The sequence below is a fragment of the Octopus bimaculoides genome, chromosome 8, assembly GCF_046866305.1.
Source record: "Octopus bimaculoides isolate indiv1 chromosome 8, ASM4686630v1, whole genome shotgun sequence".
NCBI lineage: Eukaryota > Metazoa > Mollusca > Cephalopoda > Octopoda > Octopodidae > Octopus > Octopus bimaculoides.
The window spans coordinates 58,330,367-58,357,116 of NC_142935.1; the positions used below are offsets into that span (position 1 = coordinate 58,330,367).

The 26,750-nt window shown below is 40.0% G+C and overlaps 1 protein-coding gene across 1 annotated transcript in view; it reads right to left on the minus strand.

The window, feature by feature from the left end:
• Positions 1-26,750, minus strand: part of LOC106882443 (syntaxin-8) — a 91,725-nt gene that overhangs the window by 57,310 nt on the left and 7,665 nt on the right. Inside the window, exons 3-7 of the mRNA XM_089356535.1 lie at positions 25,593-25,687; positions 18,756-18,857; positions 9,857-9,981; positions 7,653-7,745; positions 6,323-6,424 (exon numbers count right to left, since the gene is read on the minus strand). Of these exons, the coding sequence (XP_089212661.1) occupies positions 6,323-6,424; positions 7,653-7,745; positions 9,857-9,981; positions 18,756-18,857; positions 25,593-25,687 (517 nt within the window). The remainder of the gene's footprint in view (positions 1-6,322; positions 6,425-7,652; positions 7,746-9,856; positions 9,982-18,755; positions 18,858-25,592; positions 25,688-26,750) is intronic.

A 26,750-nucleotide genomic window follows, 5' to 3' on the forward strand; every position in this document is an offset into this window, starting at 1 on the left:
TGCTATAGAACATGGGCTACAGCAAATATTCTGTTCAATACCCACAGATTTGCTGGTCAGTTGTTTGACCTAGACCAGTCGAGCATGTCCCTTGGTGGCTGACGATGGGTTCATCTCTGATCACGGGCATAAGTAGTGGGGGAGCATCATAGCCATGTGGTGAGAGGAATTCTTCGGGGTTTGAATAATTCACTTTTGGAAACATGGGTATTTCGTTCAACATCCTAAAACAAGCCTTATTCAGGGACCTTTTGAGCAGGATGGGCTACTCGACCTGAAGGAAATTCTAACTAGGCCCCACTTGCAAGGTCATGTGCTGTTAATCTTGATATGAGATCACCATGTCCTGCACATATGGTTGTGATGCATGTGCCTGGTGTACCCTTATCTGACAGGTAGTCATGATGGGTACTGGGATTCATATATTTTACCCCGGTGTCTCTTTGATGGCATGCACTGCTCTCTCACTCAATGATAATAATAATTAGAAGTGATGTGAAAGCAGAGCATGCCCCAAAAACTGCTCTATTGAGGACAGCTAAGTGTTTGAGACTGGGTTTTGGATGTTGAAAATCTTTCAGGATACTTAACCCCTTAGTACTAAGTCTTATAATTTGTGGAAGGAGACCCTGTGAGACCGTTGACAACAGATTATATGAATGATGGTATGTGGAGCCAAACAAGGGAGAGAGATGGACAAATGGAATTAGAGAGAAGTAAGTCCAGAGAGACAGAGGAGAGAAATGTGATGCTAAATATTTATATATATAAATAACAAAATGTATTATATACATAAGCTCTATAAATAGTGAAATATGTGCATGCATGTACCAAGATATATGCATTATATACATGAATATACATACATACATTATATATATATATATATATATATATATATATATATATATATATATACATATACACAAACATACACACATACACTCACACAAACACACAACAACAACAACCATCTTCATGAACTCAAAACAGTGTTAACAGCTATAAATCAGAGGAAGTGTGGCCATTCTTACAATCTTTATATTAAACTACAGAAGTAATTTATGGTGCTCGACATTGGACAGGTTTTATTATCAAGAATATATATATAGTTTCCCTCTCTGTATATGTAAATATACATACATATAGATAGATAGATGCGTGTGTGTGTGTGTGTGTGTGTGTGCGTGCATATGTAGATATATATATATATATATATATATATATATATATATATATATATATATCTAACCACATATGCTTATATAAATGCTTGTGTACACACACACAAATATCAAGATTTGTATAAATATATATACACATACATACATACATACATAGGTATTGTTTGTATACACTACAATATATTAGTGTATACAAATATTTAAGTGTATGTGTATATAATCATTTAACACTCATTCTCCATGTTGGCATACATACATATACATATATATATATTACATGGAAAAATGCGAGCAAGAGAAATAATATTGTTAAGATTATAAACCTGGGAAAGTACAGGACAAATTATTACATTTGGAAAAGTTCATGACAAGTTATTACATCAGAACAAGAAATTTTTACTTAAAATATTGCAGCTAAGGATAAAATTTCAAATAAAATATTCAGATTTAGAAAATATTAGCTTTTATTAAAACTAAAAATTTTATTACAAGTTATTACTTCTATTTGTTATTACTTGTTATTTCTATTAAAGATTAAAAATACTCAAAATATTTTTCCCCTTTAAAAAAATTCTGTTTTTTTAATTATTAATTAATAATTAGAAATTTGAAAATAGGTTATAAAAAATAATCTATACTATAAATTGCAGTGTTCTTGATTGCTTGATTGATTGATTGATTGATTGAGTGTCGGCAGATTCACTCGAGAACGGTGCAGTGGAATCGCGTGAAATTCAACACAGAGCGGCAACATGGTCCGCTCATGTTCAGGAGATTTTTATTGCCCTCCAACTCCCATGGTTACCGAGATAATCGATTATTACTTTTTAAGATAGGAATATCCCATTCAAAGTGGGAAGGGCGATTTTGTTGCCTTTCACATGCGCGAAGTTTTACGAAAAACCAGCACAATAAAGATTTTTTTTTTTTCCAAGTAATGTGGCTGGGTTTGTTTTTCGAAAATTTTAATCAGAGGCACAGAAAAAAAATAATTTCAATTTTTTATGCATTAAAAAAAAAAAACTATAGCTTACGCTCTTTCTGATTACTATGTTTTTTTAAACTTCAGTTACAAATGTCTTCAAACGTCGACATTCAAACAGCTTCTCCATATTGAGACAAACGGACTCTGCACAACTGTATCCATCCGGGAACGCGTTTTCAGTAATTGAAATTCACAATTCTAATCAGTGTACATGAACGCCCAACCTATGATTGATCTTGAACAGTTTCGATTAACATTCTTGTGTCGCCAATGCAACAACCGCACTACCATATATTTTTCTTATAAGGCGAGGTTATACCAAAAATAAGGTTCCATGACTACATGGGGTTATGGGTACACATGTGAAGTTAGTTTTACAATATCGACCCGCAAAATCCTTAGCATCGTATTGTTTTTGGGTTGTTCCTACTGTTTTTTGTTTTTGGAATTTTTGCTTTTTTAATTTTAAGTTCTTTTTATTATTCAAAATATGCATAGGAAATAGCCTTTAACCAAATCCACCACACTGCCCGAGTGAAACCGGGAAAAACAGCTAGTAGTAGTATATAATTAGTACAATAAATAGAATAATACAAAAATTAGTTATATATTACAGTAAAATCTACCTATACCAACAAATTCACAGTAAAATTTGCATGACTAATTGCCGAGTCTTTGCATTTTTAGTCTTGACCCAATAAAAAAGTTATACTTAAATCCATATTTTTGTCTTACATTTTTGCATGATATTTTACTTCACAGATTTTTTGATACAAATTTTTGTTGCATGGGAGCAAAACTATGAAATTCCTCATGCTTTCTTCTATCATTGAAGCTAAGATAAATATATTTTGCTTTTAAAATAAAAAAGTTATTTAGATCTAAATTTGATTGGAGGCATTACTTACTCTCCTGTAACGTTGCTACAAATTTTGATGTAAACTTTTTTCTACTGGAACAAATCTCAATTCTTTATGCCAAAATGTATCTAGGGACCAGTCCTCTTCAAAAATGTTAACAGTTCTCAATTTGGTTAAGAAGTGATTTAGTGACAAAGCTCTGAAGGTGCTGTATGTGAGTAAATTGCAGCCTTAAGAATGTTATTCAATTACTACCATAGTTGAATGATGTATGTAGGTATATATATATATAAATTATGTGTATGTGTGTGTGTGCACATTATCATCATCGTTTAACGTCCGCTTTCCATGCTAGCATGGGTTGGACGATTTGACTGAGGACTGGTGAAACCGGTTGGCAACACCAAGCTCCAATCTAATTTGGCAGAGTTTCTTCAGCTGGATGTCCTTCCTAACGCCAACCGCTCAGAGAGTGTAGTGGGTGCTTTTACGTGTCACCCGCACGAAGGCCAGTCAGGCGGTACTGGCAACGGCCACGCTCAAAATGGTGCATCTTATGTGCTACCTGCACAAGAGCCAGTCCAGGGGCACTGGCAATGATCTCACTTGGCTTGCCGGGTCTTCTCACGCACAGCACATTTCCATATATAATATGCAAACACAAATAATTTTACTTCCATGCAGTCATAGAAAAGAGGCATTAAGCAATGATGAAGTTGAGGATGATAATGATGAAGATGAATGTATATTTACATGCATATGTACATAAATACTCTTATACACAATGTAACAACAATTGTACAAGTAGCTTAGTAGGGGTGGTGGTGAGGAGGAGGAGGAGGAGGAGGAGATAACGATGGTGATAGAATTTGTGAAGGGTGATGATGATGATGATGACGGCACTACTTCTCAGTCACAGCATGGTCAAAAACATATTCTGAAGGATCTGGATTGTGCCACTTAGGCATCTTCAATGAATTCATCATACTACTGCTTCCATTCAACTTGTTAAATTCTAGCAATGAATTCTTTTCTGACTTTCTCTACAAATGAGTCTAAAACATATACGATCATACTAACTCACACACCTCAGCCCCATCCTAAGAGCACATAGTCACATGAAAGGAGCTCAATACCATTATGTTTGATTCTAAAAAAAACCAGAAACTACCTTAAATATAATGATAAAGACTTTCTGGCATGCATGATAACACTAATATCAGAGTCATTAAAAAGGGTAAAATTCTAGCTAAATTTACCAAAAGCATTAAGAATATGCTTAGAAATTTCATAATTATGTCAAACTGTAAATTTACAAGCATGTTGATTACAAGTTTTCATCATCATCATCATCATCGTCGTTTAACGTCCGCTTTCCATGCTAGCATGGGTTGGACGATTTGACTGAGGACTGGTGAAACCAGATGGCTACACCAGGCTCCAATCTTATTTGGCAGAGTTTCTACAACTGGATGCCCTTACTAACGCCAACCACTCAGAGTGTAGTGGGTACTTTTACATGCCACCAGCACGAAGGCCAGTCAGGCGGTACTGGCAACGGCCACGCTCAAAATGGTGTATTTTATGTGCCACCTGCACAAGAGCCAGTCCAGAGGCACTGGCAATGATCTCGCTCGAAAGTCCTTACACATGCCGCGGGCACAAGTGCCTTCTTCACCATATATATGCAAACACATACATTGTCAGCATTTAGTGTCCGTTTTCCATGCCGGCATGGGTTAGACAGTTTGACTAGAACTGATAAGCTGGAGAGCTGCACCAGGCTCCAGTCTGTTTTCGCTTGGTTTCTATGGCTGGAGGCTCTTCTTAATGCCAACCACTCCACAGAGTGTACTGGGTGACTTTTACTTGTCACCAGCACAAGTGCCTTTTATGTGTCACTGGCAAAAGGCATGTCACCAGCACGAGTCCCTTTTATATGTCACTGGTACGGGTGCCTGTCAAGTGTCACTTGTACAGGCCATGACTATGATTTCACAAACACAAACACAAACATACCTAAACAAATATAGGAACCTTCATACACACATGCAATATATTCATGTCTTCACACAAAAATACACATCCATACACAGTATTTCTATATATACATAGGCAAGGGTGGAGGTGCAATGTCTAGTGATTAGGGCAGCGAACTCGCGGTCGTAAGATCGCGGTTTCGATTCTCAGACCGGGTATTGTGAGTGTTTATTGACCGAAAACACCTAAAAGCTCCACGAGGCTCCGGCAGGGGATGGTGACGAACCCTGCTGTACTCTTTCACCACAACTTTCTCTCACTCTTACTTCCTGTTTCTGTTGTGCCTGTAATTCAAAGGGTCAGCCTTGTCACATTGTGTCATGCTGAATATCCACGAGAACTACGTTAAGGGTACATGTGTCTGTGGAGTGCTCAGCGACTTGCACGTTAATTTCACGAGCAGGCTGTTCCGTTGATCGGATCAACTGGAACCCTCGACATTGTAAGTGACGGAGTGCCAACAACAACAACATAGGCAAGGGTATGGCTGTGTGGTAAACAAGCTTGCTTCCAAACCATGTGGTCCTTGGTTCACTCCTATAGTACACTACCTTGGGCAAATGGTTTCTACAATAGCACAAGTTCAACCAAAGCCTTGTGAGTGAATTTAGTAGATAGAAACTGAAAGAAGCCCATCACATATCTATATATGTATGTATATGTATGCATGTGTATATACCCTTGTCATGACATCATGTGATCGTTGTAAATAAGCATCACCATCATACAAGAGATGTTGCTTGTTTCCAGTGTTCCATGAAAACCACATGTGGCCATGGGGAAATATTAACTTGCTTGGAAACAGGTGAAAGTTGGCAACATTAAGGGCATCGAGCTATAGAAAATCTACGTCAACAAATTCCGTCCGACCCATGCAAGCATGGAAAAGTGGACATTAAATGATGATGAAGATGATGATAATGATGATGATGATGATGATGATGAAGATGACGATCAGGGTGATAATGATCATGATGACAACAACAACAATGATGATGATGACGAAAATGACAACAACGATGATGATGACAATCAAGATGACAACAACAACAACAATGATGATGATGATGACGAAAATGACAACGATGATGATGATGATGATGATGATGATAATGATGACAATGACAATAACAATGATGATGATGATGATGACAATATCTCTATATATATGTATATACTCACATGCACACATATCAAAGGACACTGACAATATATAAAATAAAGCAGAAAAAACAAAAAGAAATCTGACTTACAGCAAGTGTTGGACTTCTTGTCAACAATTTTGATGTGTCTTGTCTCCTTAATAAGTCGTTCATTAATTTTGTCCATATGGTCCCCTATGTCATCAATAATTTCTGAAAGGAACAAAAGATGACAGGTTAATTACAGGAATTTATAGAATTTAGGGCATACAGGGTACAGCTGGCTGTGCTTGTAGAAAGTATGAGAGAGGGAAAAGCATGGGTGTCTTGCTTTAGAGGAGATATATGGCTTCCTCACATTATGTGAGGGTAAGTGAGAGTAGCAGGAAGGGAGAAAGGTGGTGTTAACTGGGTGCCAGAGTGTACTTCCAAGGTACAAGAAAGCCAGTATAAAGAAAAATATAGACTAATGGTTCTTAATCAGGGTTCATATGATTTTGTTGTTGAATAAGATTTTGTTGTTAAAGCTTATGTGCAATAAATTGTTTATACTACTACAATACACCAAATATTAAAAAAAATCTTTTTATACAATTCCTAATGTTGTTGTTGTTGTTGGCACTCCATCGCTTACGACGTCGAGGGTTCCAGTTGATCCGATCAACGGAACAGCCTGCTCGTGAAATTAACGTGCAAGTGGCTGAGCACTCCACAGACACGTGTACCCTTAACGTAGTTCTCGGGGATATTCAGCGTGACACAGTGTGACAAGGCTGACCCTTTGAATTACAGGCACAACAGAAACAGGAAGTAAGAGTGAGAGAAAGTTGTGGTGAAAGAGTACAGCAGGGTTCGCCACCATCCCCTGCCGGAGCCTCGTGGACCTTTTTAGGTGTTTTCGCTCAATAAACACTCACAACGCCGGGTCTGGGAATCGAAACCGCGATCTTATGACCGCAAGTCCGCTGCCCTAACCACTGGGCCATTGCGCCTCCATAATTCCTAATAATGTGCCTCCTAACAGAGAGGAGGGAAATGGGATGTTTTTAAAACATTGAATAGCTATTAGGGGTCTAGAAGAGTAAAATACAAATCAAAGGGATCATAGGTAAAAAGAAGGGTTGAGAAACACCGATATAGACTGTGGAGCAGGAAGGAAGAAATGGGGGGGATGTAATTTCATAAGAATATGGGAGGAGAGTAACAGATGGTAGAAATAAATGTGATGATTGAAAAAAGGGGTTGGAGGTGTGGTTGGTGGTAAATATCAGTATGGAAAGGAAAAGGTGAAGGACAATTACATTACAGATAAGGAGGGCTCAAGATGTTGAAAACAATACAAAGATGAAACTAAGAGGAAGGGGGGGGGGGGCAACAAACAAGAACAAGAATTTACATCAAGTAAAAGAAAAGGGGGTGAAGTCAATAATAAAATAATTACCATTCTGTGTATCACATTCATTGCCAATGTCCACTGCCATTTGTTTTTGGTGAGAAATGACACGTGATAATGCATCAAGACCTTCATCTTGCTCTACAAAAGAACAGCAGGAAATATTTCAGTTTAAAATGAAAATTCTCTAAGTATGTCTGTCATCTAATATACGGCACTTCATTTATAGTGGCCACCACCACTTACTTTTATACTTACTTTTTAGATATATTAAACATTATTATTAATAGTATTAATTTCTATTTTGGTTTTTGATTTTACTTGACTCAACAGGGTTTCTCAAGCGCAGCATATCACCCCATGATTCAAGGGTACTTTTAAATGGGCTGGCTATGCAACACTGGTATCGGCCACAGCTGTGATCTCACTTTACTTGCCAGATCATTGGCCACCATTCAATTTCACTTGACTCAACAGGTCTTCTCAAGCACAGCATATCACCTGACAATTCAAAGGCACTTATAAACGGGCTGGTTATGCGACACTGGTATCAGCCATGGCTGTGATCTCACTTTACTTGCCAGGTCTTCTCAATCACAGTATATCTCCAAAGGTCTCAGTCTTTCGTCATTGCCTCTGTGAGGCCCAACGTTCGAAGGTCGTGCTTCACCACCTCATCCCATGTCTTCCTCAGTTTCCCTCTTCCACGGGTTCTTTCCACTGTTAGGGTGTGACACTTCTTCACACAGCTCTCCTCATCCATATGCAGCAGATGACCGCACCAGCACAGTCATCTCTCTTGCACACCACATCTGATGCTTCTTATGTCCAACATTTGTCTCAGGGCGCTTACACTCTGTTGTGTATGCATACTGACATTACACATCCTGCGAATCATACTAGCTTCATTTCTTTCAAGCCTATGTATGTCCTCAACAGTCATGTCCCGTGTTTCACTGCTGTGTAGCATGGTTGTTCACACACATGCATCATACAGTCTACCTTTCACTCTGAGCGAGAGGCCCTTTGTTACCAGCAGAGGTAGGAGCTTTCTCAACTTTGCCCGGGCTATTCTTATTCTAGTGGCAACACTCTCAGAGCATCCACTCCCACAACAGACTTAGTCACCAAAGTAGCAAAAGCTATTAACTACTTCTAGTTTCTTCCCCTGGCATGTGATGAAATCTATTTTCTGTACACCTTCAGTGTTTATTGCCCCTGTGAATCTGTCGCACACAAAATCTATCTTCCCGGTTAACCTTCCTGTGATATTGCTGCACCTCTTATGTGTCCATAGCTTACACCGGGTACATCTTATGGAGTTTCTACCTATGCCTTTTCTATAGATCGAGCAGGGCCATCTATCTGAAGAGGTTTGTGATTTGTCTGCCTTCCTACTTACTAGGACTTTGGTTTTCGCCAGATTTACTCTAAAGCCCTTCGATTCTAGACCTTGCTTCCACACTTGAAACTTCATCTCTAGTTTTGGGAGTGACTCAGCTATTAGAGCAAGGTCACCTTCTTTGCATGCATGAGTAGGATGGTTGACAGGAGCTGGCCAGACAGAAGACTACCCCAGGCTATTGTGTCTGTTTTGGCAGGGTTTTTATGGCTGGATGCCCTTCCTAACACCAACCACCCTGCAGAGTGGACTCAGTGCTTTTTATGTGGCACCAGCACAGGTACAGTACAGTTAGTTTTGGCATGATTTTTACAGCTGGATGCCCTTCCAAATGCCAACCACCTTACAGTGTGAGCTTGATGCTCTTTATGTGATGCCAGCACTGACAGGGTCACCAAGTAACTTGCAAAGATAAGGAATTTTATATGATGATGGGCTTCTTTCAGTTTCCATCTACCAAATCCACTCACAAGGCTTTGGTCAGCCTGAGGCTGTAGCAGAAGACACTTGTCCAAAGTGCCACACAGTGGGACTGAACCTCAAACCATGTGATTAGGAAGTAAGCTTCTTACCACAAAGCCATGCCTGCGCCTATTGGCTAATCAAACATCTGTACAAATGCTCAAAGCCACACACCCTTGAAACAACACTAACATTTTTAAAAAAATTAAAAATTGAAGAAAAATATTAACATAAAAATATAAATAAATAAATAAAATTCAGCAATTTGATTGAAATTGGTTCCACTCAGGAAGCAAGAGTGAATTATAGGTCACAACTTCAATGAAAGCTTACCAATTCCACCAGAGTAATTATATGAAATGGGGAAAAAAACAATGAAAGAGCTTACGTGCAATAACTCTCTGTTGGTGTGTACGTAGATTTTGGTTGCCCATACTTTGGAACTCTTCTGGTTCATCTAGCCAAGGGTTTGTAGCAGGACGGCTTGTGGGAGGGCTGGACATCAAGTTCTGCCTGTGAGATAAATCAAAGTGGATTCTATAAAATACAGGATATCAGAAGATATATGAACAGAGAGAGTAGTATCTGGAGAAAGCCAAGTAATGTTGTAAGGAGACAAGGGGGCAAAATCATTAGCATGGTGATGATGATGAAGATATAACATGTATGATGCTAGTGTACAAACATCAATGCTAAATGGTTAGTGAGATGTGGGCTCTGAATGCAGAGTGCTCTCTCTCTCTCTCTCTCTCTCTCTCTCTCTCTCTCTCTCTCTCTTTCTCTCTCTCTCTTTTACTCTTTTACTTGTTTCAGTCATTTGACTGTGGCCATGCTGGAGCACTGCCTTTAGTCGAACAAATCGACCCCAAGACTTCTTCTTTGTAAACCTAGTACTTATTCTATCGGTCTCATTTTGCCGAACCGCTAAGTTACGGGGACGTAAACACACCAGCATCGGTTGTCAAGCGATGGTGGGGGGACAAACACAGACACACAAACACACATACATATATATATATATACGACGGGTTTCTTTCAGTTTCCGTCTACCAAATCCACTCACAAGGCATTGGTTGGCCCGAGGCTATAATAGAAGACACTTGCCCAAGGTGCCACGCAGTGGGACTGAACCCGGAACCATGTGGTTGGTAAGCAAGCTACTTACCACACAGCCACTCCTGCGCCTGTACGTGTAAAGACTAGACAGGAATGAAGCTAGTGTGACATTGAACATGCAACATCAGTATACATATAAGGCAGCAAACTGACAGAAACGTGAGCATGCCAGGCAAAATGCTTAGCAATATTTTGTCTGTCTTTACGTTCTGAGTTCAAATTCCACCAAGGTCGACTTTGCCTTTCATCCTTTCAGGGTTAATAAATTAAGTACCAGTTACGTACTGGAGTCAATCTAATCAACTGTCCCGCCTCCCAAAAAATTTCGGCCCTTGTGTCTAGAGTAGAAAAGAATATCAGTATATGTGTACAACAAAATGCTAAGATTTTGAAAGAAAAATTCATCATCATCATCATTCAATATCTGTTTTCCATGCTGGCATGGGTTGAACGGTTTGACTGAAAGCTCTGGTAAGCCAGGGAGCTGCACCAGGTTCCAGTCTGATTTGGCAAGGTTTCTATACTTGGGGGCCCTTCTTAATGCCAACCACTCCAAGAGTGTGGTAGGTACTTTTTATGTGCCACCTGCATGCGAGCTATTGATGTGACACCAGAATTGGCCATGACTATGTTCTCACTTGACTTGAAATGTTTACACAAGCATGGTATATTGCTAAAAGTCATGGTCGCCTGTCACTGCTTCCATGAGGCCCAACACTCAAAAGGTGCTTTTTACATGCCACCGGCACAGCTGCCAGTCAGACGGCATCACGTATATATATATATATATATATATGGAAGAATGTACGAAAAAAAACAACAACAGACGAGGACAGGTGGTGTAAACAACAAAAGGATGTATTAGTTTGACGCTCGGGAATACAGAAATTCTTTAACGTTTCGAGCTACGCTCTTCAACAGAAAGAATATGGAGAAAACAAGGAGAAAAAAAAATTGAATGGTCTTTGGTCAACGATCTATCTTGGTTTCTGCGGACAGGAAGTTTAGAAAGTTCACGCAGGAGAGCTAAGAAAAAGGGGAGATAACAAAAGGGGGAAGAAAGAACGGTGACCGAAGAACGAGGATGTGTGTGTGTGTGTGTGTGAGAGAGAGAGAATGCTGGTGATCTTGACGTATATATAGGTGTGGCTGTGTGGTAAAAAGCTTGCTTCCCAACCACATGGTTCGGAGTTCAGTCCCACTGTGTGGGCAAGTCTCTACTTTTATAGCCTTAGGCCAACCAAAGCTTTGTAAGTGAATTTGGTAGATGGAAACGGAAAGAAGCCCGTCATGTATATGTGTGTGTGTGTGTGTGTGTCTTTGAGTGTGTGTGTGTGTCTTTGTGTGTGTGTGTGTGTGTGTCTTTGTGTCTGTGTTTGTCTCACAGTACTGTTTAGCAACTAGTGTTGGTGTTTTTATGTCCCTGCAACTTAGCAGTTCAGCTAAATAGACCGATGGAATAAGTATCAGGCTTAGTAAAAAAAAAAAAAACAGGTTAATGGAGAAGATTCATTTCACTAAAAATTTTTCAAGGGAGAGCCCCAGCATGGCCGCAGTCTAATGAATGGAACAAGTAAAAGATATATATACATACATACATATATATATATATATATATATATATATATATATATATATATATATATATATATACCTGCCCTAATTCTTCGAAACACTTAGTTTAGAATAGGGGCAGCTGATGAAGGAAATATTCTCTATGTGGCCTGTTTATTTTCTGTGCTCTGTTTATGTTCTGTTTTTCATTTTGTCCACGTTTTTTTGTGACGTCCTGTACCCAGATATGCATCTATATATACATGTAGATGTAGGTATGTACATACATGTATGTATATATGCATATACTCACATATTATTTGTATTATATATGCCTGTAGATAGATAGATAGATAGATAGATAGACAGACAGACAAATAGATAGATAGATAGATAGATAGATAGATAGATAGATAGATAGATAGATAGATAGACTGATGGATAGATAGATAGATAGATAGATAGATAGATAGATAGATAGATGTGCATGTGTGGGTATGCACATGTAGTTATGCATGTGTGTGTGTGGCTGTATATGTCTGCAAATATACAAGTTTGTGTATATGAATATTTGACCTTAGTGAACCAAATTTTGTGGTGAAATGTACCAAAGTGACCTAATTTCAAAGTATCTTCATTTTCATCCTGCTGGTTGACAGAGAGAGAGAGAGTGAGAGAGAGCTCAATAAGCAATGGAAGAAGCAATTTGCACACATCCCAATTATGTCACAGTAAACAAGTTCTAGAACGTTCCCTGTGAACACAATTGCTAGAATCTTTTATGCCCAATGGGAAATGACAGCTTTTCACACTTCCTTTCTGTCTCAAAGTGGATGGGGGTGGGCGGTTTAGCTCTGTTTTCTTGTCTATTCCAGCCACTGTAGCTATGCATCTCTTCTTTTTTACTAATAATGATTCCATCTCTCTCTCTCTCAATATATCTGTCAATGCTTATATATCTGTCAAAAGCATGCAAAATCAATCTATTCTATCTATTTCTACTTTGTATGTGCCATCTAGTAAACTATATCTATTTATATTAGTCATCTTATCCAATTCATTTATCTGACACAATATATATATATATATATATATATATATATATATACACACACACAATGGGCTTCTTCCAGTTTCTGTCTATCAAATCCACTCACAAGGCTTTGGTCGGCCCAAAGCTATAGCAGAAGATGCTTGCCCAAGGTGCCACATAATGGCACTGAACCCAGAACCATGTGGTTGGGAAGCAGTCTTGGGAGAGTCATGTTGTCTTAATGCCTTGTTATCTAACACACACACCGGTTTGATTTCCACTCATTTATTATTACCTCCGCCTTAGTGAAGGCAGGAGTATTGTTTTCTGTTGTGTTTGTTTGTTTGTTTGTTTGTTTGTCCATGGACAAGATATCTCAAGAACAGCTGGATGGATTCAGATGAAACTTTCAGGAATGTTTGGCTTTGTGACTGGCACAAACTGATTAGATTTTGGGATCGATCCAGTCCCAGACAAGGATTCTGGATTATTTTTCCTGCTTTCTTTTTACTTAATTTTTGAGAGCGGTCAGATTCATTTTTAGTCTTCTCATTTGTGAGAGCAGTCAAGTTTATTTCAGATATTCTCATTTCAAAAATCATCTCTGGCTAATTGTTGAGAGGACATTGATGTTGCCATGGTGGAGCTTTGCACTCTCTGAGTGCTCTTACTCTTTTACTTGTTTCAGTCATTTCACTGTGGCTATGCTGGAGCACCACCTTTAGTCGAGCAAACCGACCCCAGGACTTATTCCTTGTAAGCCTAGTACTTATTCTATCGGTCTCTTTTGCCGAACCGCTAAGTGACGGGGACGTAAACACACCAGCATCAGTTGTCAAGCGATGTTGGGGAGACAAACACAGACACATACACATACATACATATATACGACGGGCTTCTTTCAGTTTCCGTCTACCAAATCCACTCAAAAGGCTTTGGTCGGCCCGAGGCTATAGTAGAAGACACTTGCCCAAGGTGCCACGCAGTGGGACTGAACCTGGAACCATGTGGTTCGTAAGCAAGCTACTTACCACACAGCCACTTATATCTTTTCTTCTAAAATTTTTGTTACTTTGGCAGCCTTGTCAATAGATGCTGACCCTGTCCCATTGTTGACAAGGCTGCAAAAGCGATGAAAAATTTGGAAGAAAAAATGTTAATAATAAATGAGTGGAAATCAAACTGGTGTATATATGAGTTGTGTGAGAGCTGCAATGCTGTATGGGAGTGAGACATGGTGTCTGAGGGAGAGAGAGATGGTAATTTGGAGAAGGACTGAGAGAGCAATGGTGAGAGAAATGTGTTGGGGTGAAACTGTTTGATAAGAGGAGGACTGAGGATTTGATGGGAATGCTGGGATTGGAGGAATCGGAATGGTTGGTAAGGGTGAATGGAGTGAGGTGATATGGGCATGTGTTGAGGAGGGATAAAGAGCATGTTCTGAGGAGGGTGATTGCATTTGAAGTAAATGGAGCATGAAAGCGAGATAGACCGAAGAAAAGGTGGAAGGGAGAGGTGGAGGAGGAGATTGGGAAGGTTGATTTGAAAAAGGAGGATGCCCAAAACCGGACAAGATGACGAGATGGTGTGAGGGTGGTTGCTTTGGCATTGAGGTAGATCTGGCCACTCATGTTAACGGGAACAAAACCCAGATTTAAAACACTGGATGTTAATGATGATGATGATTACACATCCTCCTCCTCATCATCATCGTTTAACATCCTCTTTTCATGCTAGCATGGGTTGGACAGTTTGAACCAGGTGGCTATACCAGGCTCCAATCTGATTTTGCAGAGTTTCTACAGCTGGATGCCCTTCCTAACGCCAACCACTCCGAGAGTGTAGTGGGTGCTTTTACGTGTCACCCGCACGAAGGCCAGTCAGGCGGTACTGGCAACGGCCACGCTCAAAATAGTGTATTTTACGTGCCACCTGCACAGGAGCCAGTCCAGCGGCACTGGCAACGATCTCGCTCGAATGTCTTTTCACGTGCCACCGCTACAAGTGCCAGGAAGGCGACGCTGGTAACGATCACACTCAAATGGTGTTATTTACGTGCCACCGGCACGTAAGCCAGACAGCTGCTCTAGCATGTATATATATACATATAATTGCAGCGTGGAAGGTGTTTATAAGCCATTCAAGAAACACACAATATATACATATATACATACATATATATATCAGTCAGTCTAGACTATTTATTCTTTCATTACTTTGGTCTATCTCTATATGTCTGCTCTACGTCAAGCAGTATATCTCCTTCAACCACAAATCTCTTCTACAGCAACACACTGGTGCTTGTCCCTCTGTTATGCTTTAGCTTTTCAACACCTGGCATAAAGACACATGTGTGCTTGAAATATGTATCTTCATGTGGCCACAACCTGAGAAGCAATTTACCACATTCACCAGGAATTTTTGTCCCACATTAGTTTTGCTAAATCTCATGTTGTGTGAGTTTGCTAATAATATCAATATATTTATGTGGTCTTCATCTCCTATTAGGGTACAGAAATCACCAAAATATAACAAAACATCCAATATAGCCTAGTGCTCAGGAACAATAATCTACTCTGCGTTGAGTAACAATGGTAACGAGAAGTCAAATGTGTCTATAAATCAGTTCTTCGGTCTTCTGCTCATTCTATGGGATGTTTTGAAGATGTATGTATGTCGTTATTTAGTTCTATTTCAAGATTTTATGCCAATAGAGAAAGAGCTGGTTTCTAACCTAGATCCAAGGTTCCTTCATTGGAATTTCAACAACATCAACAGGGTATTTTTGCTTGTTTGTGAGTGTGTGTGTGTGTGTGTGTGTGTGTGTGCGTGTGTGCGCATGCACGTACAATGCATGTGGATGTATCTGATTATCTATTCAACCATCTTATCTAACAATCCATCTAGCTGTCTATTTGTCACTATATCTACTATTCTCACACATACTATCTCCCACGCTCCCTCTCCCCCTCTCTCTCTCTCTTTCTTTCCTTCTATCTCTCTCATCGCCAGCCCCCTACCCACCCATCCTACAAACACACACACATATGACATAAAAAGTTACAACTTCCAGTGTACAGCCTCCCACATTCTCTAAGTGTTGAAAATGTCAAGGTAAATACCACGCCACTCCCACTCCCCCTTCTCCCAACAAACCCCACTCCCTCCCACACACATACACTTCATTGAGATGAGTGGAGGGTGAGGGTAAGAGGAAGGGCATGGCAGTACTGAACAGAGGCAGAGATTCTGCTCTTATTTTCTGTTTCTTCCTCTTTTTTTTTACTTGCATGTGTATGGATGTGCATAGTAATCTGCACTACACAGAAACATGTGAATGAGTGTGCACTTGTTGTGTGTGTGTGTATGCATAGATAGATAGATAGATAGATAGGCATAGACACACACACATAGATAGATGGATAGATGGATAGATAGATGGATTGATATACACACACACACACACACACATACATACATAAAACAATAAAGTCAGGAGGTGTGAGAGGTGAATATATATCTATTTATCCCTGTAACTTCCATAAGACTACAGCTGTTTCGCAACCTTCCTCCTCCTCATCATCATCGTCGTTTAACGTCCGGTTTCCATGCTAGCATGGGTTGGACGATTTGACTGAGAACTGGTGGACCAGATGGCTACACCAGGCTCAGTTCTGATTTGGCAGAGTTTCTACAGCTGGATGCCCTTCCTAACGCCAACCACTCCGAGAGTGTAGTGGGTGCTTTTACATGCCACCGGCACGAGAGCCAGTCAGGCGGTACTGGCGACGGCTACGCTCGAAATGGTGTATTTTACATGCCACCTGCACTGGCAATGTAGTGTTAATTTTCAAAATACCATATGGAGTGACACCGGTGCACCGCATGGCTATGGTTTGCCCATTGGCAAAGCATAACACACAATCAGCCACTGTATCCCGGCCAGAGATACAGTGAAATCATGGTAATGCAGTATGGTGGATTGCAAAGAAACAGTGGAAGGGCTCAACCGAGTTGATAGTGCTTCTAACATTGATGCTGAGCAGAGGAATCTTAGAAGATCAATAGTCAAGATTGCCAAGCTGTATCAAGAGAGTAACTGCAGTGCATCCATAGGGGTGGTGTCCATGGTTGTGTAATCAGCTAATGAAAGATTCATTGTAGCTCTAGCTCCCAATTCAAATTCATAACAAGAGCACTGAGAGAGTGCAAACCTTCACCAAAGCAACACCAACATTCTCTTAACGATTAGCCAGAGATTTTATTTTTAAAATGAGAATATCTGAAATAAACTCAACTGCTCTCAAAAATGAGAATACTAAAAATGAACCTGACTGCTCTAAAAAACTAGGAAAAATAATCTGGAATCCTTGTCCAGTACTGGATTCATCCCAAAATCTAATCAGTTCATGCCAGTCATGAAGTCAATTATCTCTGAAAGTTTCATCTGAATCCATCCAGTAGTTCATGAGATATCTTGTCCATAGACAAACAAACAAACAAACAAACACAACTGAAAACAATACCTCCGCCTTCACTAAGGCAGAGGTGATAATGGAATTGGATGACGATAGAAAGTCAAGGAAATCTGCAAAAGCAGCAGGAAAAATAAAAATCATTCACACAGGCGCAGGAGTGGCTGTGTGGTAAGTAGCTTGCTTATCAATCACATGAGTCTGGGTTCAGTCCCGCTGCATGGCAAGTGTCTTCTACTATAGCCTTAGGCTGACCAAAGCCTTGTAAGTGGATCTGGTGGACGGAAACTGAAAGAACCCCGTCACATATATATATATATGTTTGAAAACAGCACTATATAAGATAAATTTTAATTTTCTGAGAGATTTTACAAGTTTCGATTCTTCTTGAAAAAACAAACCTTATCAAAAATACATATTTTTGATAAGGTTCGTTTTTTTCAAGAAGAATCGAAACGTAAAGTTTCTCAGAAAATTAAAATTTATCTTATATAGTGACGTTTTTCAAACTTCTTTTTAATAAATATATACCCACTCATATGCCACCTACACTTTTCATAAATATATATATATATATATATATATATATATATATATATATATATATATATATATATATATATATATATATATATATATATATATATATATATATATATATATATATATATATATATATATGTATGTATGTATGTATGTATATGTTTGTGTGTCTGTGTTTGTCCACCCCCCACATCACTTGAAAATCAATGTTGGTGCATTTACATCCCCACAACTTAGTGGTTTTGCATAAGAGACCGATAGAATAAGTATTAGGCTTACAAAGAATAAGTCCTGGGGTCGATTTATTCAACAGAAAGCATTGCTCCAGCATGGCCACAGTCAAATGACTGAAACAACTAAAAGAATAAAGGAATAAAAGAGTTGTTTTGAAGTAACCATACATTATCTTGTAGGTTTGAGACTTGCTTATTTTTAGAATGACATTGCTAGGTAGGTGTGACATGTCGGATCTGACCGGTTTGAACATAAAACTGGTAGAATATATTTTGGCCAGATATGGCAGGTGTAAATGAGAAAGGGTTAAAACCATGAGAAAATGGACTTACCTGAAGTTGTCACCTTCATTGCGGAATGCTAGTTCCAGCTTCATTTGTTTACTGGTGAGTTCATCAAGCATAATTTGACGTCGTTCAACCTCCCGCTGTGTTCTAATCACCAGGTAAGGATAAACAAGTGAATCATATCCTGGACATTCGAGAGAAAAGTAAAGAATATCAAACAAGGTGGTGGAGGGGGACAGGGGCAGGTTTGGCTGTGAGGTAGGAGGGCGGCAAGTTGGCAGAAACGTTAGCACGCCAGGCGATATGCTTAGTGGTATTTCGTCTGCTACTACGTTCTGAGTTCAAATTCTGCCGAGGTCGACTTTGCCTTTCATCCTTTTGGGGTCGATAAATCAAGTACCAGTTACGCACTGGGGTCGATGTAATCGACTTAATCCGTTTGTCCCCTCTATGTTTAGCCCCTTGTGGGCAATAGAGAAATAAGAAGTTTGCTCTCCAGCCACAGGGTTTTGAGTTCAGTCTCACTGTGTGACACTTAAGGCAACTGTTTTGTACTATATAGTAACCAAAGCCACATGAGTGGATTTGGTAAGTGGAAACTGAAAGAAGCCTATTGTGTGTGTGTGTGTGTGTGTGTGTGTGTTACTGTCTCCTTGCCTTGACTTTGCATATTAGTAAAATCCTGTGCTGGTGGCACATAAAAAACACCATTCGAGTGTGATCGTTACCAGCGTCGCCTTACTGGCACGTGAAAAACAACATTCGAGCGAGGTCGTTGCCAGTGCCACTGGACTGGCTCCTGTGCAGGTGGCACGTAAAATACACCATTTGAGCGTGGCTGTCGTCAGTACCGCCTGACTGGCCCTTATGTGCTGGTGGCATGTAAAAGCACCCACTACACTCTCAGAGTGGTTGGAGTTAGGAAGGGCATCCAGGTGTAGAAACTCTGCCCGATCAGAACTGAGCCTGGTGCAACCATCTGGTTCGCCAGTCCTCAGTCAAACCGTCCAACCCATGCCAGCATGGAAAGTGGACATTAAGTGATGATGATGAAGTGTCACTACCCATGCAGGCAGAGTTCTTCATTTCCAATCATCATTTAATGTCCAGAATCCATGCTGGCATAAGCAGGGTGGTTTGACATGGGGCTGGCAAGCAGGGAGCTGTCCAGACTCCCAACTGTCTGTTGTAGCATGGTTTCTATGGCTTGATGCCCTTCCTAACACTAACCACTTAACAGAGTGTGTTGTGTGCATTTTATATGTCACCCCCACTCATAGGTGCATTAATGCAGCACTGGCACAAGTGCTTTTTAAGTGGCACCGGCACCTGAAAGAACAAGCCTGCATGCGTGGAGGACAGTGATTTTACATAAAATGTCTTGTTATGGAGGGGAACATTACCTTGCTTGGAAAGAGATAAAGGTTGGTGACAGGAAAGACATCCTGCCAAAGAAAATTTTCTTCTACATCTTGTGTCCAAACCATGGGAACCGTATGAACATGGAATAGTGGACATTAAAATAATGATGATGGTGATGATGACGACAACGATGATGATGACAATGATAATGATGGTATCGATCAAAAGTAACTCCATTTTTCCCATCGCCACCAACCCATTATCTTATCCATAAGGAAGATAATTCTGGAATATTGTGGAAGGAACATCATGGCTGAATTTCATTCAGATTGGGAAAAAAAAAAGACAGAGGAACTACATATTGTAATTGTCGTTAAGTCAGGGAACGAAACAGTGTGTAAGATTTGAAGTAAAACCTTCTATTGTGAAAAATAAACTAAAAGAAACCACTGACACTCCCTCAGATTTTGCTTCCATCTGATTCCTACCAATAAATAACATCACCAGCTATTCTGCTCTAATGACTGCCCATATTTCAAACCATGGAAGCCACTACATGGTCACTTGATCTGCTAGAAACAGCAACCAAATCTTTTAAAACCCACACAAGGCCAGCTGTTTATAGGTTATAGGCGGTATATTTTATACTACTGGTCGAAATCATGATGGCACCTGTGCCCAGCGTTGCCTTCCTGGCACATGTAAGACATTCGAGCGATGACGTTGCCAGTGCCGCTGGACTGGCTCCTGTGCAGGTGGCATGTAAAATACACTATTTTGAGCGTGGCCATTGCCAGTACCGCCAGACTGGCCCTTGTGCCGATGGCACGTAAAAGCACCCACTACACTCTCGGAGTGGTTGGTATTAGGAAGGGCATCCAGCTGTAGAAACTCTGCCAAATCAGATTGGAGCCTTGTGTAGCCATCTGGTTCACCAGTCCTCAGTCAAATCGTCCAACCCATGCTAGCATGGAAAGCGGACGTTAAAGGATGATGATGATGATAATGATGATGGTACACATTTCATCAGCTCCAAAAAGACAAAAGACAAAGCTGTTAGTTGCTGAATTCAAACTCAAAACACAAAGGAACACAATTAAACATGATAAAATATTTAGTCTAGCATTCTACATTTATTTTGTTTTCTGCAAAAATTGTTTTTATCCTTTACTTGTTTTCGACTGTGGCCATGCTGGGGCACCACCTTCAAGGATTTAATTGAACAAATCAACAATAGTACTTTTTTAAAGTCTGATATTTATTCTATCAGTCACTTTTGCTGAACAGCAAGGTTAAGGGGATGTACGTGAACCAACACTGATAGTCAAGCAAATAGTAGGGGTGGCAAACACAAACATACATCATCATCATCATCATCGTTTAATGTCCGCTTTCCATGCTAGCATGGGTTGGACGATTGACTGAGGACTGGTGAAACCGGATAGCAACACCAGGCTCCAATCTGATTTGGCAGAGTTTCTACAGCTGGATGCCCATATGTATATATACATGTGTGTGAAGGCGCATGGCTCAGTGGTTAAAGCATCTGGCTCATAATCATATGGTAGTGAGTTCGATTCCCAGACCCGGTTGTGTGTTGCATTCTTGAACAAGACACTTTATTTCACATTGCTCCAGTTCATTCAGCTATAGAAATGAGTTGTAACATCACTGGTGCCAAGCTGTATCAGCCTTTGCCTTTCCCTTGGATAACATCGATGGTATGCAGAAGGGAGGTTGGTATGCATGGGCAACTGCTGGTCTTTCATTAACAACCTTGCCTGGACTTGTGTCTCAAAGGGTAACTTTCTAGGTGAAATTCCATGGTCATTCATGACCGAAGGGGGTCTTTACCCTCTATATATTTACATGTCAGGCTTCCACACACTTTCCATCTACCTAATTCTCTCAAAAGGCATTAGTTGTCTGGGGTTATAGGAGAAAACACTTCCTTAATGGACTAAACATAAAACAGCATGGTTGCTAAGCAGGCTTCTTAACCACACAGTTAATGTCTAAGATAGTGAGCATAACATTATACAATTTCTTCTTTTTTCTGCAACAATTATCATAAAATAATTTTTTCCGTTTAATATTTCAATAATATCGATTTTATATTTCATCCTTTCAAAGATTGTCAATAAAATATAGCACCAGACATGTAGTAGAACCCATGAAATTGACTGTTTCCTCCTTCAAAACTGGAGGCTTCGTACCCATATTAGAAATCATAAATTCAATAGTAGCCGCGATATCTTTTTGACCTGTCTACGATATCTCCAGTAATCAAAAGGGATTCCTTCTTTGCTATTAGAAACATGTAAATTCCCAGGTAATTGTAGAATGTAACTGGTAAACCTTGTGTGGCGCTGCTATAAAGTCACAGCCATTCGAGCAATGACAGTTTATCGGCCAAGGGATATAACTACGTCTTAATGATTAGCCCCCTTTAGTAGTATATTTCGCCATATTACCTACTACTTGTCTCGGAAATCATAGCACAATATTTCAAGCCTATAACTAAATAGCAGGTTGTTAGATGCTTTGTCACTATTGCAGAAGTAGCATAAGTGGTGGTAATAAGTTCAGCACTGGATAATTAATAAGGTATAAGTGTATTAGTAACCTTTGTGAAAATTTACAACAATATGTTACTACAAAGAATCAGGCCTTAATGATAACCAATTCTCAGAAACAACCAGAATGGATTCTGATCAGATCATTCATTCACTACACTTAAATACTTCCTTTAGAAAGAATAGAAGATCGGAATCTGGAAGCAATACTAACACATGTGGGTTGTAAATTGAACAGTGTGGCCCATAGGAAATAAATTGGTTATACTTCTACAACACAAGATATTTCAACATTTTATACAATTTCATCATCATCATCATCATCATCATTTAATGTCCGTGTTCCATGCTAGCATGTCACAGAAGTCTGGTGCAGGCTTTTGTGGTACCATCCCACCGGTGGTAACACAAAAGCCTGCACCAGACTTCTGTGACTGTTTTGGCAGGAGTTTTACAGCTGGATGTCCTTCCTAACAGCAAACACTCAGCAGAGTGGACTTAGTGCTTTTTATGTTGTACAAGCACAGGCAAGGTGGGAAGTACTTTTTATGTGGCACACGCACAGGTGAGACGAGTAATGCTTTTTACCTGGCACAAGCACAGGCGAGGTCAGTTTTGGCAAGGTCTATACAGCTGGATGCCCTTCCGAACACCAACCAAAAGGCAGTGAGCTTGCAAAATCATTAGCAGGCCGGGGGAAAATACTTAGAGGCATTTCATCCATCCTTATGTTCTGAGTTCAAATTCTGTGGGGGTCAACTTTGCCCTACATCTCTTCAGGGTCGATAAAATAAGTGGCTGTGTGGTAAGTAGCTTGCTAACCAACTACATGGTCCGGGTTCTGTCCCACTGCGTGGCACCTTGGGCAAGTGTCTTCTACTTGGATGTTTAGAGTAAGCCCTTCCACCCTACCCCAACTCACTCCTCCCCCACATCCTAGTCTTTTAAAGCCTTGTGAGTGGATTTGGTAGACGGAAACTGAAAGAAGCCTATCGTATATATGTATATAAATATATATATATATATATATATATATATATATATATGTGTGTGTGTGTGTGTGTGTGTGTGTGTGTGTGTGTGTATTTGTGTGTCTGTGTTTGTCCCCCCTAGCATTGCTTGACAACCGATGCTGGTGTGTTCATGTCCCCGTCACTTAGCGGTTCGGCAAAAGAACTGATAGAATAAGTACTAGGCTTACAAAGAATTAGTCCTGGGGTCGATTTGCTCGACTAAAGGCGGTGCTCCAGCATGGCCACAGTCAAATGACTGAAACAAGTAAAAGGGTAAAAGAGAGAGAGTATCAATTGAATACTGGTGTCAATGTATTCAACTTAACTCCCTCCAGCAAAATTGCTGACTTAGTGCCAAAATTTGAAACTAATATTTAATTATAGATATAAAATAAGGTTTTTTTTTTATTATATAAACATCAAATGGCTATGAGTAGCCATCAAAGGAGTCTGAAGGTAAAAAATGGTTGAGAACCACTTCTCTACATTCTTAATTCAATGTCTCACTGCCTCTTCTGTTCAACTCTCTTACTCAGGCATCACTGTCTTTTCTATTACTTCAACAGGTACAGTCATCATCATCATCGTTTAACGTCCATTTTCCATGCTGGTATGGATTGGACAGTTTGACTGAGGTCTGGAGAGCCAGTGGCTGCACCAGGCTCTAATCTGATCTGGCAATGTTTCTACAGCTGGATGCCCTTCCTAATGCCAACCACTCCAAGAGTGTAGAGGGTGCTTTTCACGTGCCACCGGCACAGGAGCCAGTCATGGAGTACTGGCATCGGCCACGATCAGTTGGTGCTTTTTACATGCCACTGGCGTGAGAGCCAGTCAGGAGGACCTGGTATTGACCATTTTCAGAGGGTGCTTTTTACATGCCACTGGCTGGGACACTGGCCACAGCTACGATATTGGTTTTACTTGACTCAACAGGTCTTCTCAAGCTTATCGTATCGCCTGATGCATCAGTAGTATTCTGAACAGTATGCTTCATTAATATCTAGTGCAGCCGGAAAGTCAAAAAGCAAACTGAGATTTGGGTAGATGAGTGTCCAACAGTGAGACAAGTTGGCTGAGCAGCAGGAATCTAGTCAGAATTTTTCTAGCTGATGACAAAAACAAGATCCCACCCTAGCTGTCACAGTTTGATTTGTCCAACCCGTGCTAGCATGGAAAGCAGACGTTAAACGATGATGATGATGATGATGATGATGATGATGGCATAAGGAAGGTCATCTGGCCATAGAAACTGTGCCACAGAATACATTGGAACACGATGCAGTTGTCTGGCTTGGACTTGCCAGATTCTGTCAAACCATCCAATCTACTGCCAACAAGGAAGCGACACATTAAATGATGAAGGTGATGATGATGAGGATGTGCGTTTGTGTATGTGTGTGTGTGTGTGCATGTATGTACGTGTGTATGCATGTCTGTGCATGTGTATGTGTGTGTACTTGTATAGATATTTATGTTATTTATCTATTTGTATGCCCACACATACACAGACATATAAATCTGTGTGTGTGTGTGTTGTGTGCATACATTATGCACACACATTAAAAGACTAGGATGTGGGGGAGGAGTGAGTTGGGGTAGGGTGGAAAGGCTTACTCTAAATATCCAAATTGGTTAGGAAAGCAAACAATTGTTCATGCCGAAAACAACTGGTTGTGGCGGTGGTGGTGGTGGTTGTGGTGGTGGTAGTTGTGGTTGTGGTTGTGGTGGTGGTGGTGGCAGCAGCAGCGACAGGAGTATGTGCAAGGAAGGACATAAGAAAGAAAGCACAAAAGGAAAGTAATAAAAGAAAAAGAAAATTATGAATGAAAGAAAGAAAGAAAAGAATAAAGAGTGCGGAAAATAAAAAGAAGGAAATTGAATGAATGAATGGATGAATGAATGAATGAAAGGAAGCATGTAAAGGATACAGTCTGTGCAAGGCTGAGCGTTGTATAAGCATTGGTTTCAACTGGGCAACATCATTGGAGAATTTCTTCATAGATGTACGGATCTGTGAGTTGAGCTGTAACCATAGAAAAACAACAACAGCAAAACAATGAGATTTTATTTATTTATTTAGTTGAACAGAAAGACAGGGAGTAAAGAACTGGCATAACTGAAACAGCAAAAGAACAGAGAGAGAGAGAGAGAGAGAGAGACAGAGAGACAGACAGACAGAGAATGCAGGCAGCCTCCCTGTTTCACACACACACACACACAGACTGACAGAGGTCTGGCTTGCTCATTGCTTCTGGTGGTTTGTTTAGTTAACCCAATATTTTAAAGGGGGTAAAAAAAAAAATTAAAAAAAGATGAAACCAAAGCAAAACTCTTTATAAAGGGAAGATGAAACCAAGCCCCCAAACACTAAAAAAAAAAACAAAAAAAATTGCTGCCTTAACTATTACAAGATGAATTTATCATAGAACGAAAATGAAGACGGAAGATTTAAGCCGAAAGCAAAAAAAAAAAAAGACAGCAGCTTCATCATCATCGTTATCATTTACTGTGTTTTTCATGCTGGCATGGGTTGAACAGTTTGATAGGAGCAGGTAAGGCCGAGAGTTGCACCAGGTTCCATTGTCTGCTTTGGCATAGTTTCAATAGCTGGATGCCCTTCCTAATGCCAACCACTTAACAGTGTGTACAGGATGCTTTTTATGTAGCACCAGTAACAGTGGGGTCACTGAGTAACCAGCAGCAGAAAAATCCCTAGAATGGGAGAGCAAATGACACTGAGGGAGATGGCTTTGTGCTAGTCTAGAGATTAAAATAGAGTGATAGAAGAGGTAGGTGTCTTACTATAGAGGCAAACCCAGTAGGAAAAGCTTGGCTACCCCAGTAGGTAAAGAGAGTAAGGAGAGTATACTAGTCTTCTTTGGCTCCTGAGCAACCTGGCCTATTAAGCTGACCTTTGACCAAAGGAGTTCTAGCTGTGATATATTATATAGCTTTCTGTATTTTATATCCACACAACATCTCTGATGTTAAGGTACTGGACAACTGCACACATAGTTATACGTCCAGATCTTACTTCTACCACTGTGCTGTGCCTCTGAGCAAGGTACCTATTTTGCTAAGGTGAA